The sequence below is a fragment of the Mercenaria mercenaria genome, chromosome 5 (genome assembly GCF_021730395.1).
Source record: "Mercenaria mercenaria strain notata chromosome 5, MADL_Memer_1, whole genome shotgun sequence".
Taxonomy (NCBI): Eukaryota; Metazoa; Mollusca; class Bivalvia; order Venerida; family Veneridae; genus Mercenaria; species Mercenaria mercenaria.
In genome coordinates this window covers 65072025-65089117 of record NC_069365.1, presented here as the reverse complement: position 1 = coordinate 65089117, position 17093 = coordinate 65072025, and the positions used below count along the sequence as shown (strand labels likewise).

At 35.0% G+C, this 17093-nt stretch overlaps 1 protein-coding gene across 1 annotated transcript in view; it reads right to left on the bottom strand.

Moving 5' to 3' along the window:
- Nucleotides 1-2184: 2184 nt before the first annotated feature.
- The window catches only part of LOC123557438 (uncharacterized), a 34107-nt gene continuing 19198 nt past the window's right edge, over nucleotides 2185-17093 (bottom strand). Inside the window, exons 2-3 of the mRNA XM_053543773.1 lie at nucleotides 7864-7972; nucleotides 2185-3082 (exon numbers count right to left, since the gene is read on the bottom strand). Of these exons, the coding sequence (XP_053399748.1) occupies nucleotides 2824-3082; nucleotides 7864-7972 (368 nt within the window). The 3' untranslated portion in view covers nucleotides 2185-2823. The remainder of the gene's footprint in view (nucleotides 3083-7863; nucleotides 7973-17093) is intronic.

Sequence of the window (17093 nt, the reverse complement as noted above, 5' to 3'; positions counted from 1 at the left end):
ATGTCTAGAAAATATTGATACAGGCGTTGACTTTTTTTGTCTATACAATGGTCCTGTCAAACTATATTTCATATATGAATATTTACATGTACTCACACAACTTTATATTTAGCATAAATTCATGAAGTGGTTAAGTTTCAATAAACCATACGGTGCAAAGCATTCAAATAGACATGTTTATTGCTCTACGTGCTTTGACACTTGTTACAATCTACAATATTTGCTTTTCAGGGCAGACAATACATATTCAAAACTTAAAGTTATCAAAAATTCTAACAAATATCACTGTTCCTTGATGCATTATTAGAGCATTAACATGAGACTGTACCCCGTCTAAAATGTATTGACACATTTATGTATGGTGTTAAGTTCTTGTACTGTTAGGCGCTGTTTTCCTTCTGAAACAAATACTGGTTTGGCTCTTTGATAAAATATAGTACTAAGAAGAAGGCTAGTATATGTTTTTGTTAATCAGTATTGACGCTTTACATACTAATAGGATCAGCTACAACATAAGCATAGTAATTGGCGACACAATTTCCTCTGCGATACCCATTTGCAGATAACCTTACCTCAGGGGTGTGTTCCGCTTAGCTCAATAGGGAAAGCACGGATCGCGGGGTCGCGAGATCGAGCCCTGGGCGAGGCGTATGTTCTCCGTGACGATTTGATAAAAGACATTGTGTATCAAATCATTCGTCCTCCACCGCTGATTCATATGGAGAGATTGGCAGTTACTTGCGAAGAACAGGTTTGTACTGGTACAGAATCCAGGAACACTGGTTAGGTTAACTGCCCGCTGTTACATAACTGAAATACTGTTGAAAAACGGCGTTAAACCCAAAATAAACAAACAAAACCAGGGGTGTGTTAGACTGACTGGACCAGTCCTCGCCCAGAAAAGGCATTAAAATTACAATATTTTTATTGTAATACTATATATCAACTTCTTTGCCTCGTTAGTTCTACCCAGGCATTGCACGATTCAAATGACCCAATTTTTAGTAAACACTTACATCCGGGACTTTGAAAATCGGGCATAACACCACTATACTGTTTCCATCGTTTTTCCAGGTGGACAGGACCCATGCTCTCCCAGTGGTATATTTTTAAAAGAAAACCATTTATGTATTAAATGACAAGATAAACATTTAGTCTAATCTATCAGTATTCTCAACAACATATTTACTCCCGCAAAAAGCATGATAGTTATACAATAGAAGTTATCAAAACGTATTTACTGTAAAAACTAATGATGCAGCATTCTTGCCTAGAAGTTATGGGTAGGGTGCAGACGAATCACAAAATTGCATAAAAAAACATATTTTTAATTACATTTAAATAAACTAGATGTAAAAGATGATGGTAAAATTGTCTGTAATTGTTTTTGCCCTGGAAGCAGCATTTCGAAAACAATTTTGATAGCCCGGAGTCGACGAATATTTGCTGATATAAAATCATTATTTGGTCTGATAGTTTGAAATAAACTGCATAAAAAGTTCATAATATGTTTAACCTTTAGTTTTGCAACAGTTTTTAACCAGTGTTTTTGAAAGTATTTATTTTAAGTCATGTTTCTTTTTGGCCACTTTCACTTTTGGTTTCACTTTCACTTTTATTTTCGTCTGCTATCGACCTTGACCGGAACCGGAAACTCTTCAAAAGTGAGGACAGAAAGTGGGACACAAAGGGTACAAAAAATAAACAACACATCTGAAAAAAGTTTGCATCTTTATTACACAATCTGGCATCAAATTAAAAAATGGGCGAGCATGTGCCTGGGCGAGCATAGGTCCAGTGACTCTAAGTACAAACAATATACAGATTTTCAGTGATTCAGTCTAATATTGACATAAATGGTTAATGTATGCACAATAAAAATGATAGAATCGTTACTGTCAATGAAGTTTAATCATATGTAAATTACTTACCTGTTCTTGCCATATTGTCGTTAAAATACCCTTAAACTAACAATAGACTCCTTTAAAATATTTTTCGAGATATGATATAACTGTCCAAACATCTACTGGGACTGATATTTAACTTAATTATATCAAAGTAATACTCATCACCGCAAGAAAAAAAAAAAACAAATAAGTAGCATAATTACAATATATTCATTCAATCACTTTGCAAAATAATAAATATTATAAGTATAATCTTTTTATTGTGTTTTCTTTCAACTTTATCAAAAGGAACAAAGCAGAGATTGAACAGTTTACAGTTAAAACAAAAGACATGTCGGTAACCTAGTACAATAAAACAAGAAACAGTTTCACGTAGTATTGCCATATAAGGATAAGACAAACTAGTGTTGTCCTGTCAAGCAGTAGGTAATTAATGATCTTATTATAAAAACCAATTTACTCTGATGATAAATGCGCCGTGGTGACCACAGACTAGCCGCAAATATGCCACATTGCCGCAGAATACGGATGTCCTCATGTCAGTAAATTGGCCAGTATCTGTTGTACTAAACAATCTGGAAACAACAATTTACGCGCATAAGGCTGCGAAGACATTGTTTCAATCGGCAATAAGTAGATGCTCTGTAAAATCATTGGCTGACAAGATCATTCGTGAGAACGAAGACCTGTGAACCGTTTATGTATCTTCGGTATTTATTGATATAGTAATGCATAATAATTTTACCCCGTTTTATAGGTAGTCGGGTTGCTAATTACATGAGTCGAACGGCTTGTGGCATTCAGTAATGAAAGGGAATAGATGAAATGCATTTCATAGTCTTTTGAGGGAGTAACACCGAGATATGTGCACAAAGATACTGGCCAGTTTACTCACCGTGTGTTCCCTCAGTTGGTGTTAGTGTATATACACGGTGTAACTACTGGCATACACTTTCAATAGCACATTCCCCTGATCGATACTTGTACACGTCACTGATAAGCCATTACATTCTAAAAATAGTAACAATCCCAGACATACTCTGGAATGGGAACAAACAAAGCGTAATAAATGCAATGGCGTCGAGCAAAGAATTTCAGCAAGTAAACGATGTTCCTTGAGCAAAACTATCATATTTCCTGGTGGAAAAGAGCTCTCTTGTGCACTGAAACGATGGCTGAAATACAGATATAAAATGTAGCGGAAATAAACCGGCACTTACTGAGATAATGATTTTCGCAGTAGCCTTTCATTCGTTTCGTTTATAACGAGACACATTTTACCATAGCATAATATTAGTTTTTGTCAACAAATAAAGTGCAAACGTATGACAAATAATAGTATTACATTTATTTAAACTGCAGTCCGCAAAAAAAAAACTTTGTACGTGTACCAACTGCAATATTTTGTGAGGAAAATGTCTCGAAACAATGTGGGTGGGGTACTAAAATTCTTCTATTTCTCTCCGCACATCTAGCGGACATTGCGAAGCATTAACTTAGATTTGATTTAAACAACTATTAATGAGATTTGCGGCATCCCTGTATTCACAAATACCTCGCTTGGTGTAGTTTTAATTGTGCATATATATAAATAATAAACTACTCAGATCGGGAGATGTGCCACATGCCTCATTGATTAAGATTCAGCCTGAAAGTCTATTTAACCTGAATCAGTGGAATAGTCCTTTTTTCGTGTCATGTTGTTTTACAGATATGGTGAAGCTATAAGTATGTTTATCTATCTATATAACAATGGCAGCTCCTGTGTCGTGTTATGGTTTTGTGGCGTCAACTTGTTAGTAATTGTGAAAAAAAAAAGAATTCTAAAAGGATTTTCTTTCAATTCCAGAATTAACCAGTGTATTTATGCCGGGCAACAGCACTTATTTACCTGGAATTGGTGGCGGAAAATAGTATGATCTGAAAGTGAAACAATTGCAGAGTGGAGGTACATCAAGTGCCACAAGCATTACTGTACCAATACCACCCATCCCCGGATGAAACCGCTTCCCCTCAGTAAATCTGCCAAAACACTTTAACAATGGAGTTGAATGGACACATACACTAATAATGTGGAATCTGTGCAGTTCACGGGAGATGACGGTTAGTTAGAGAGCGATGATAAACCATGTGTAGAAGACATCCACACAGCAAAGGAAGGGACTGGAGTATTTTCAAAATGGACATGTGCAGAATATAAAAGACTGTACAAAGAATGGAATTTACTATCTAAAGGCTGTAGTGCCTGCATCATATGACACTAAAACTGAATACAACGCATTGGTACAGATTAGTGTTGAAAGTGGATTTGAAAAAGATGCCCCATGTACATCTGTGCAGCTATGTCAATTGGACGATGTGCACATATAACTGGTCTCCTGTTTGCACTTAAGGACTACATTGAACAATAGGCCCAAATGGGCCTAAGTCTCTCACCTACCTGAGGAAAATTTTAACCATCTGACTGCTAACTAGGTTTGGTGAAAGTCCTGTAAGCTATTGATTAAAACTAAACTTATCTAAACCAAATTCTATATTTTGCTGTCACGCACCAAAAACGCATAACTATCAGAAGAATCATTTAAAGTTATTTCTGTTCTAACTATAGTAGTCCCTAAAAGGACCCAGGTGACACCATTTGAATAAATTTGACATAAGTCTTATAATTATGTTACAGACCAAGTTTGATGAAGATCCATCAAGAGGTTAATGAGAAGAAGTACGTTTAAGGTACATGTATTTAAATTTTAAGCTCGGCCAAGTGCCCCGACTGAACAAACATATTAAATGACCTTGTAATGATGTTCCAGATAAAAGTTATCAGCCCCCTAAAACGGGGCCAAGTGTCTCCAATCAAATAAATTTGTTAACTGACTTTATAATGATGAAGATCCATCAAGCGGTTCATGAGAAGAAGTCATTTAGAGACATTTCTAGTTTTAAATCCCCCACCCCCCTCCCACACACACATTGAAGAAATTTTGGTGGGGACCTTACAATAATGTTACTGACCAAGTTTGATGAAAATCCATTGAGATTTTCATGAGAAGAGTAGATGTTAAAAAGTATTTAATTGTTAGACTTAGCGGCCCCTTAATGAGGTTTAAATAAAATTGGGGGAGGACCTTCTACAGTTCTAAGTTAGGTGAATATCCATCAAGCGGTTCATGAGAAGAAGTCTTTTTAAGGTATTTCTATTTTATCTCCAGTGGCCCCTTAAAGGGACCAAAAGCCCGACTCGGAAAAAAATTGAGAAAGGACCTTACAACGATCCTCTAGACCGGCTACGATGAAGATCCATCAAGCGGTTCATGAGAAGAAGTCATTTAGAAACATTTCTAGTTTTAACTCTAGTGGCCCCTAGAAGGAGCCAATTCATGCGGAGAAGTCATTTTAAGGTATTTCTAACTTTAGCTCTAGCTACCCCACAAAGGGGACAAGTGCCCCCATATGTATTTATAAAATTGGGAGAGGACCTCTTAACCAAGTTTGATGAAGATCCATTGAGCAGTTCCCGAGAAGAAGTGTTTTAAAGGTTTTTCTATTTTTAGTTCTTGGACAACTGCCCCCATTTGAACAAACTTGGGAAAGAACCTTATATTGATGCTACAGACCAAGTTTGATGAAGATCCATCAAGCAGTTCCAGCAGTTCATGAGAAGAAAATCTTCAAAAGTTTTTCTATGTTTAGTTCTGGCGGCCCCTAAAAGGAGCCAAGTTGAACCATTGAACAACCTTGATAGAGGTCCATGCCAGGATGCTTCTGACCATGTCTGGTGTAATTCTGACAAGCAGTTTCAGAGGAGAAGATGTTAAGTAAAATATTGACGCAAGGATGATGGGCGGAGGACGCCGGACCATCCGCCTATACTAATAGCCCACCCTGAATGATGTTATGGTACTGATTCTGCTTCATGCATCTCTAAACTCTGTAACTAAAATAAAGGTCGGAAAAAAGGATCCTGAAAATGTAAGCAATGCCAGCTACTCCGGTGCAAAAAGAAAGAGGAAAGTAGACAAAATAATCGACTTCCACCCAACACCCATGCTTAGACCCCGAGGAAAAGAACAAGCCCTTACAGCCTTCTTATCTGCACTTGAATGCGGGGGCATGCCGCTAACAAGTGGCAGACATTGCTTTTTCGTGAGTACAGTGATTATGAACTTAGTCAGGATGGTGCTTCAGTGCTAGCCGAAAAATGAGACATGTTACTACAGAATATTGCGTTCCAAGGACCTGCTGCTGGCTGCAAATGAAGCAACAAATAAGCAGAACACAGACAAGTAGTTCAATGAGAAAAGAGTAAGATTAACGTCGTCTGCAAAATCATTGCATCTACCCAGCCAAGACATTCTGTGTAATTTTGAAAATAGAACTATAATGGTATAGTCAAATCCAGACTCATTCAATGAGATATGGAAGGGCTGTTGGAAATTAAATGTCCTTGTGTATGAAGAATCAACCAGTCAGAATTTGACAAGGTTTTGACAAAATGCCAACAAAAACATTAGTTTTGAAAAGAAAGACGGTGTAATTTGTTTAAAGGAAAGTCATGCCTATTATTTCCAAGTTCAAACTCAACTAGAAGTCACATGGAGGAAGTGATCTGACATTGTTGTTTGTGGGTCACAGGGAAATGCTGTCACAGTCAGAATTAAATTCAACTAGAAATTCTTGAATGAACTTCAAGTTAAACTAACTGATTTTCATCAAACATAGTACCAGAGTTATTTGAAATAAAAATCCCCCGAAGACTTCTACCTGTAAAGCTAGAGTAATTTTGGAATGCTGATTGGCAAAAGAACGTAGAAAATAAGATATCATTACCATACCTCATTCTAGATACATTATGCAGGAACCACACTTTACCTATTCATTAAAAATATTTTAAAAATATACATAGAAACATATTGAAGAGCTCAGGACATTGGTATGGACGGAACATTAAAGTTTGAAACATTTCATAAATTTTCATCATTGGTAGATGTAGTAAATTTTCTGTTTGTAGAAATTTAAACATGTTAAATTACATTTGACACATATCAATTAAACCAACATTACTAAGAAATACAACATTGCATAAATTGTATTCTTTCAAGAGAATGTTAAACAAGTACAAGATTGTTTTATTAAGATACATCTAAAACATTACATCGTTATAATAGTAATAAACTTATCAAGCAAAATCAATCTGTTTATTTTTCCTTTGATCTTTCTACCAAATTTCATATTGAATATATGAGCCGTGCCATGGGAAAATCAACATAGTGGCTTTGCGACCAGCATGGATCCAGACCAGCCTGCGCATCCGCGCAGTCTGGTCAGGATCCATGCTGTTCGCTTACAGTTTCTCCAATTCCAATAGGCTTTAAAAGCGAACAGCATGGAGCCTAACCAGACTGCGCGGATGCGCAGGCTGGTCTGGATCAATGCTGGTCGCAAAGCCGCTATGTTGGTTTTCCCATGGCACGGCTCATATGAGACAACAAACTGTTTCTGCATGTATATTCTGTTACAGAGCCGATTAAACAAAACAAATGAAGAAAAAACTTCTTGAATGTTCAGTAGAGTTATCAAAGCACTTTATAAGTTGAATGGTAGTAAAGTCAAATTCTGGTGAACATAAAATCTGAAATTTAGGTTTAAAATTTGATAAAACATTTACTTTTCAAGAGATTCTTGAAACTTTACAAGACATGCCACAATAAAAACAATCTGAGACATAAGAGGCTCTTAACTGAATGGTCTTTTGTAAAATGATTTTTTTCATTCGTTCTATTGACTCAAGCGTCTTCTTGCGGTGTTAAATGTTTACGGCCCATCAAAAAGGCGTAATGATTTATGAGCATTAAGTACTAAGTGTTTATAATTGTGAATAGTGTAAAGCCGTGTCTGTGCATATAAACTAAATAATATATTTTCACTTAAGGATAGTAAAATTTCTTCAATTTCTTACTCAGCATGCCATTGGTACTGCATCTGTGATATTAAACTGACATGTTTCCTGTTTGTGTTTTGTGATTCTGAGAGAGCCAGACATCTGTGTACTTTCCTTCTGGCTGCACCTGAAGTGGATAAGAAATAATTTATTTAAACTACAAAGGTTCAGGAACCAAAGCAAAAACTTGAATTCAATATACGACATTCTTATAATGCTTGAAAAAGTAAGTAAATGGAACTTACGGTTGTTTAATATGCCCTTACAGTTGAATTTAAAAAGATGAGTTGATTTCAGTTTTTATCGGAATATTTATTGTCATCAGTTGTAAATCATTAAGAGTGGCCCGCATTTTAGACCGATTCGGAATACACGAATAGTAGATTATATTATATGATAGACAGCTCTAAACGCAAACTGGGACGGAAATGCTTTGATATTTGCCGTCTGGTCTGTTTCTTCGAGACCTTAATGATTTTTCTCTTGTTCTGTCAACTATATTCACCTGGAAGTGATCACTTTTGTTCATACTGCCCTGTAACTTTGGAATACGATTCGGATAAGTACACATTTATCCGAGTTAAACTACCCAGTACTGTTTGTTGCAATTCATTGTTACAAGGCGGTTCCCCTATGTAGTCCTTTATTTATTCGATTTTTTTTATTTTTTACGCTTTGCTTTGTCTAGATATTTCTGTTAATGTATTAACCATGTCCACATCCATACATAGGGTTATGGTTCGAAGTGGTTGCAATCTTTGAATACTGCTTTTCCTGTTGGACATTTTGGGTTTGTAATGCTGGAATTTTTAGCTCATCTGATTTTATGAGAAAAAAAATGATGAGTTATTGTCATCACTTGATTGGCGTCGACGTCGGCGTTGGCGTTGGCGTTGCCTGGTTAAGTTTTATGTTTAGGTCAGCTTTTCTCCTAAACTATCAAAGCTATTGCTTCAAAACTTGCAACACTTGTTTACCATCCATAGCTGACTCTGTACAGCAAGAAGCATAACTCTATCCTGCTTTTTGCAAGAATTATGGCCCCTTTTGGACTTAGAAAATATCAGATTTCTTGGTTAAGTTTTATGTTTAGGTCAACTTTTCTTCTAAACTTCAAAGCTATTGCTTCAACACTTGCAACACTTTTCACCATCCATAGCTGACTCTGTACATTAAGAAACATAACTCTATCCTGCTTTTTGCAAGAATTATGGCCCCTGTTGGATTTAGAAAATATCAGATTTCTTGGTTAAGTCTTATGTTTAGGTCAACTTTTCTCCTAAACTATCAAAGCTATTGCTTCAAAACTTGCAACACTTGTTTACCATCCATAGCTGACTCTGTACAGCAAGAAGCATAACTCTATCCTGCTTTTTGCAAGAATTATGGCCCCTTTTGGACTTAGAAAATATCAGATTTCTTGGTTAAGTTTTATATTTAGGCTAGCTTTCTCCTAAACTATCAAAGCTACTGCTTTAAAACTTGCAACACTTGTTCACCATTTGCACTTGTTGTATATAGTACAACTTGCATTTCAAGACCACGTCAGGGAAGGACAAAAACTAGTCTCTTAACACAAATGGGCTCTTATTACAACATTTCTTATGTCTCCCACATGTATTGGGGGAGAGATATGATTTAGTGCTGTCTGTCTGTCTGTCTCTACGTCAAAAAGTTTTTCCACGCAATTCCTCCGACACTACTAAAGGGATTTACACCATACTCAGTAACAGTCATCATTGCCAAACCTAATTTACACCGTATTGCCGGCGCCAGTGATGACAGATAACAGACACTGTCGTTTGTGGACAATTAATAGCTAGGTAAGATAATTATTTGGTTGTGATACTGTTATAATGAAAGCAATGGGAGATATCATTAGGTTGTTATGGACTCGATTTGCTAATTGTTGAAATATTTATGACGAGATAAATATCACAGCTTTGATCCAGAACATGAAATCTGTTTGTTTTCCTTTCAAAATATCTACTGAATTAATGAATGTGTAATTTTGGGCTAAACACGAACACATTCATCTCTCAGGAGCATGTATATGTGTCAAAATAAACTGTACACGTCTTTTCTGGAAAATGTTACAGGCTTCCAAACTAGTCCGGGTAAAGAAAAATTGCTGCCTTGATTGGCAGAAACAATTTTAAAGGCTGCCTTATATGACAGAAATGCTCAGGGAACGGCTAACAATTTGACAGAATTACGAAATCGCTCTTTCATTAACCTCTATTTTTACATGCTTTTATTGAAGAGTCAGACTATCATTTATTATATTTTCTCGGGATAGAAAGTACATTACTACATGATTTACATCAAAAGTTGTTTTCTTGACACTTTTATTCTCACAAACAATAACAGAATTTAAGTAGTTCAACATAAGTTTACTGTATTTTTAGCGATTAATTCATTATAAATGTTTATTAACTTCTGTATATATAACTTGTGTAGGAATCTAGCTAGCCTAGAACTTGTTCTTTTTGAGCATGTATTTAAGGAAATGAATAACTTTGGCAACAAATGCAGCAGTATGCATGCTGAAATGCATATCTCTTTCATCTTTAATGCAACACATAATTCACGCCCTTTTTTACCTTAACAAGTCATTTGTATTGGTGTGAGGATTTGATATGTAATTTGATATTCTCTGAATTCGAAAGTAATATTAACATACGTCTGACACGGTCGAAAATTAAAAGGCCGTAACAATTTATCAAAAATTATAAATTGTGATACGTCTATATATACGGTAATGTTAACTACGTAAGATCAAAGTTACAAATTAAAGCATGACCGCTTGAAAAGTTTAAAATCAGAGCTTCAGACCTTATTTACCAATCTTTAGAGAATATCACTTTATTTTGGCACCACTTGTTCATGAAAGTACTACTGTATCAAAATTTAACGAAAAAGATGGAAAATAAAAGGTTCATTGTAAAATGACAAACTCTGGCTTGTTAATATACATATAAAGGTGCTTAGTGGCTTTTTCCGAACATTAAACCATTACGTTAAATTTTTATGTACACAACTTGCCATGAATATAATATTAAGTAGAATATAAAGAAGAAAACCGTCTAACTTTTGTAGAATGCATTGTTCCACGGAACAATGTTTTTAAGCACAATGCTACTTCCGACTACGCCATGGAAGTATTATTTTGACCAAATTACTGACTCTATCTTTGAACTTATTTTTGTTGTTTTAGTTATAGCCATGGAAACTGCTGACGCACCAAATGACTCGTACACAGATGGTCCAGAAGTAATACCTCCATTAGATGACTCATTTCTTGATGTTTGTATGCAGGAGGTTGTCAATGGTAATGCATTTAACTGTGACATATGTGGGAAATTCGTGCAAGACAAAACATCTCCTAAAATACATTATGCTTGTCTTTGTTAAAACACGCTTAAGCTAGAATGACGTCATAGGCCATATTAGAATCGAAATAATTTATAGCAAAACCGTGTTTTAACACTATTTAAGCACTCGGGCGGTAATACGTCGTACAAGTAATTTCACGAGGGCTGCGCCCTCGTGAAATTATTACGTCCGACGTATAACCGCCCATCGTGCAATTGATTGGAATTTCGGATTTACAAAGTATCTACAGTTTTCGCTTACAAAATATGTTTATAATTTTTAAAATAGCACCGTGTACTGATGACAGTACTAAAATGTAAACATCTATTTTCTTCTAAGTAAAGTCCAAATTTTGAGTCACTGTTTTCGTTAGTCCGGGTGTTATGAAAATTTCTGTGAAGTGTAATTTGTTTGAAATCGTTATTTTGTTATGCAGCTTAAGCTATGCTTTTTAAATTTTCAGTTAATGTTTTTTCGTTCTTACAGTTTCTCCTGTTTCCTCAAGTTTTCTTTTTATGATTAGTTATAAATTTAACTTTAAATATCTATATCTCACTTTACCAGTGATAGTCAGATTTGCAGAAGACTTATATTACTACATATGAATTAACTGTACGACATTTTCAAAACGTCATATGTGAAAGCGAGAATCATATTCATTATACAAATATACTATAATTATGTTAGAAATAATTATTTTGTTAAGCCACTTTCCATTTGTAATGTTCAGTTAATGATTTGTGTCTAACAGTTTCTTCTGATTTTATAATTAGTTACCCATACTGTTTCTATGATTATTTTAGTCACTGGCACCAGACTAGAAAGAAATTGCCACTGTACATGTTATACCCTACCCCTAGGTATACTATAAGAACCGTGGTCGTGAACGGGAACATATACTAACCCATTCAATCGCGCATTTCTCGTCTAAAACGCGCAGTTCGGTAAATATTTACTATGGATATTGAACAAATGGTAATTTATCTTCCATTGAGTACCGGTCACATTCCTTCAATATTTCTAATCTCACAGAAACAACGCGTAGTTTATAGTTTCATCAAGGTTACAGAAAAAACTTTGATGAACTTCCCTAAAGAAGTTCCGGATTAGATTACACGATTATTCTTATTGGCTGATGTGAAAATGTATGTCAGTCGTCGTGTAACTACACGTGTACGCTAAAATGTGTATATGCAACATAAATGTGCAATGCGAATTAAATAAACAATACAAATGTTTACCAATGTATGACTTCAAATTCAAAAACATTCATTCATCATTTCGAGTTTTATCGTATAACTGTGAATATTTTGCTTTCTTTTTTTGTGTGTTTACATTTCACCTAACATGTGCACACTGATGTGACCTCTAGACTGGATGTTCATTAGGGAAGTTTACGAAAGTTATTTTTTCTGTAACGTTGACGAAAGCAACAACAGTATCTCGACAATATGAAATATTGAGACAAAGTGACTAGTGCACGATGGAAGATAAAATACCGCTTGTTCAATATGCTTAGTGCCCATTCATCGAACTGCGCGTTTAAGGTGAGAAATTCAAGATCGAAATGGGTTAGTGCATTTCCCCGTTCATGGCCATGTTCTTATAGTATATCTAGGGGTAGGGTATAACATGTACAGTGGCATTTTCTTTCTGATCTGGTGCTAGTGATTTTAGTTAATTGTTTTGACATGTACTCTCAAGAACTAATATGCAAAGACATGCAAGAAATATTACTTAATCGTGTCAAATAAGAGAATTCAGTCATACTGATATAAAATCTTAAAGAAAAGACTGCTATACCGTCTCACACTCAATGAAAATAAAACAATTAATATTAATGATATTTATTTTTAAATATGTATTACAAAAGATCTTCATTTTATCAAATCAGGTTTTCATTTAACGTCTACTTCATAATACATTTTAAATCGGGTTATAGCAAATCTCAGTCATATATTACAGCGATATCAAAATGTATTAGATAAGTCACTTAAAGTGGTGTTTCTTAAATATCGTATTTCAGACTGATTAAAATTCCACGAACATATGCTTTACATTAAAATAATTTTTACGGATGTATCTACAGTTACATATTGTTTTGAAAATTAAAGATAACAGGTAATAGTCCGAGAGCTCACGGACTTTTATTGCAATAATTGAGGCCAAAAGAAGTTTATACTTTTTTGGAAACAATATTTCATATCCTCCGTGAAAACCCCTTTCTTAAGTGTCAAAGCCGTGCCTATCTATATTTTGTTTACTTATGTTTATGATAGGGGAGGTAAAACTCACTTGTAAAAATATGAGGGGGGAGGGTAAAGTTTACGTCTACCAGTTTTTTCACTGTTTAATTACAGTAACTATCTGATTGTCAGTAAATGTATATATGTCAAACAATGCATCAATAAGAAATTCATCAAAAAGGAATGAAAGGCAAACTTGATATTCAAGGTCAAAGGTCAAATTTATGTAAAAGTTACAAAATTGGCAAAATTGACCTTTGACCCTTAATATCACATTTGAACTTGTCTGATTTCAGACGATATCTTTACTGCTGACATCATGGGACATCTATACATTTAAATAAATCTCGAGCAATTACTAATAATGATTAAAAATATCTTTTATATTTCAAACAGGAAGCTAATCAGGCGATTTTTCACACAAATTTGACATTTAACCTTTGATTTCAGCTTTACCCTTGGCAGTTTTAGGGTTACATCTGCACTGCTGACTTTGCCTGACATACAAACATTAAAACGAATTAACTTCAGCGGCTAATAATGTGAAGACATATTAAACAGATTAGAAAAAGTAAAGGTAACATTATTCACATTTTTGCATGAAAATGAACTTTGACCTTCAATTATCAGGGTTGACCTTGACTTTTTGCAATAAGATTTGTATTTCTGATTTTGGCTGATATATACACATTACATCAATAAAGTTGAGTGACTTATGATAACAAACTATATTTTTTAAGAATAAAAACTAATTTCAAATATGCCAATTTTTGTGACTTTACATAAATTTGACCTTTGACCTTGAATACCAAGTTTGCCTTTCATTCCTTTTTGATGAATTTCTTATTGATGCATTGTTTGACATATATACATTTACTAACAATCAGATAGTTACTGTAATTAAACAGTGAAGAAATTGGTAGACGTAAACTTTACCCTCCCCCCTCATATTTTTACAAGTGAGTTTTACCTCCCCTATCATAAACATAAGTAAACAAAATATAGATAGGCACGGCTTTGACACTTAATAAATGGGTTTTCATGGAGGATATGAAATATTGTTTCCAAAAAAGTATAAACTTCTTTTGGCCTCAATTGTTGCAATAAAAGTCCGTGAGCTCTCGGACCATAATAAATATGTGACAAGTATCACTTATTAGATAAAAATTGTAACCTAATGCATTCTGAATTTAAAATCTTATCTTGTTTGTTTGTTACAGTTTTAAATAAGTATAACTCTTTTGTGTTTTAGTTGCTTGTTACATATCCGGAAGTCCTTTTTGAATGTGAGCTAAAAAATTTATTCATTGCATATTGCCTTACGCCTTTTTGTCCAGCAGCAGGTTGATCGCGAACTGAGACATTTCAACTTTTCCGTTTCTGTTTTCTACGTTTTCTATCAGTAAACGGTGCTATTGTTGTAAAAACGATTTCATTATGTTACAAAAACTAAAGAAGTTAATATTTTACTTAAGGTTCGTTTCAGCCACAATGGCACACCTATATGGCATATTGTCCAGAAAATCATTATGGCACCAAGTATGCCGTTGAAACCAAAAAGTACAACAAGCCTGATATTGTTCTTTTGTCATATACGTTGTTAGACGTCGACGTCTACTTGAGCCTTTTAGCGCGTAAGCAACTGAGTGAGCATTGTTTATTTCAGTAGCTGATGTTCGACATAATTGGTAAACCTTATCAAACCAGTTTTCCAGTCTGTGTAGGACGATAAAAAGTTTCTTCGTCTTTACTTCGTCATTTGATTCCACGGGTTGCTTTTGTGCATGTGCAACATGAGGTCCACCCGTAACATAATCTACCTCTTCCGGTACTGTCTTTACAATGCATGATGGAAACTCTCCTACGAATGTCACATTCCTCTGCTGATATTCAATTAGCACTGACCGAATATCTTTGTTCTTTTCAAAGAAATTTTGGGAAGTTTAGGTCCTTCTGAACCATTTTAATCAAGTTGTTCCCACAGGATCTACCATAATGCCTCGTCGAATTTTACCTTAAAATCTGTTGTTCGTTGTTTAACCAGCAGCTCAACAAGAAGGTTATCGCATCTGTATGCAGCCCTTTCACAAATCAGTTGTAGTATATAATATCTCGTAAAAAACAGGAGTGGTGTATTTGCTTTTCACCATACATTTATTTTCGATCGGGTTATAATGTTATATACTGCATAGACTGCGAAATGATGCATCCATTACACCTGGCTTTATTGAATCTCACTCATCTTTACACAATGTTTTCAATGTCGGAACAGCAAAGTTAATTTTTGAACCATCAACAAATTGACCTACATCGCGAGATCTAGACATTAAACGAAGAAACCTGCCTTTGAACAGACGAAAATCAACCTCACAGAATCATTTCGTTTCTAGTCTGTGCTTTTTAATTTTGTCTTTTGACAGTTCCTGTGATATACAGGCTCCATAACCTCAGATCCCCTTTCTAAATTCCAGTTTGTTTAGTTCTGCCCATTGTTTTCTCGTTTGGGGCAAACCCATTACTTTATCTAGGGACCAAACGCCGCTTTTCATGGAATTACACGCCACAACCCGTGTACCATTGAAGGTTCCATGTTCACCGCCGTTTGAATACATCTGCGGATGTCTCTAAATTGCTTTTTGTACTTTTAGCATGTGTAAATGTTGAGTTCTGCTCAACCCGGGGCTAGAGGGCGTGGACGGTAGCATGCATTTCCACTACCGTCCATGAACAGGCTCAATCAAACCGAGCCTGCAATATTTTCGTTTTTGTCGTGTTGAGCGACCTGTGAAGTTTCCACTTTTTCTATTTTGTTGAACTGGAAAACCACTCAACTGTATCTAGAAAAAAATGAAATGATATATTGTTCATTGGATTCTTTTTCTATTATCAAGTTACACCATTTTTTATATGAATCTAAATGACCACATTCATTAAAATGTCCTAAATCAAGTGGAGATTTTTCCAACAGTTCGGAAATGTCATTGCTTTCAACACAATCCGTTTCTGTTATATTGGTTCAAATACCCGTCTCCGAGAACAGAGTAGGGAGGTCATTACTTTGCAGTGTCTAATTCATATAATTTTTCATATTTTCAGATAAATATACTCCTCTCAATGGTGAGTTGCATTTTTGTTTGTTGTTTTTTGCTCGGACATTACGATATATGCCTATTCTTTCATCGACAGTAACAAACATCCATAGGAACAATACCGTATGCCCTTGCCCTGTTTCCTCATTCAGTTTCAATTCCTTTATATTTAAGTTGTAATGTGATATGGTCGACAATCTACAAGATGGTCTACAACGTCGTTATGCAGATTGGAGGCAGACTCGCAATAATAGCACTTATATTTTAGTTATCTGTAATACAGAAATGCATGCTATAAAACTTTCAATATTTAGTTTAGAACATACAACCACGACTTAAAAATTAAAAAGATATTACTTATAGACAGGAACTAAGCTGTAACGTTTGTGAATCAGAATTTACAGCAAAACCTAAAATACTTTATTATATAAAAAAAAAAACGTCAAGGAAACACCTTTTGATGTAAATCATGCAGTAATGTACTTTCTGTCCTGAGAAAATATAACAAATGAGAGTTCGACTCTTCAGTCAAATAAAA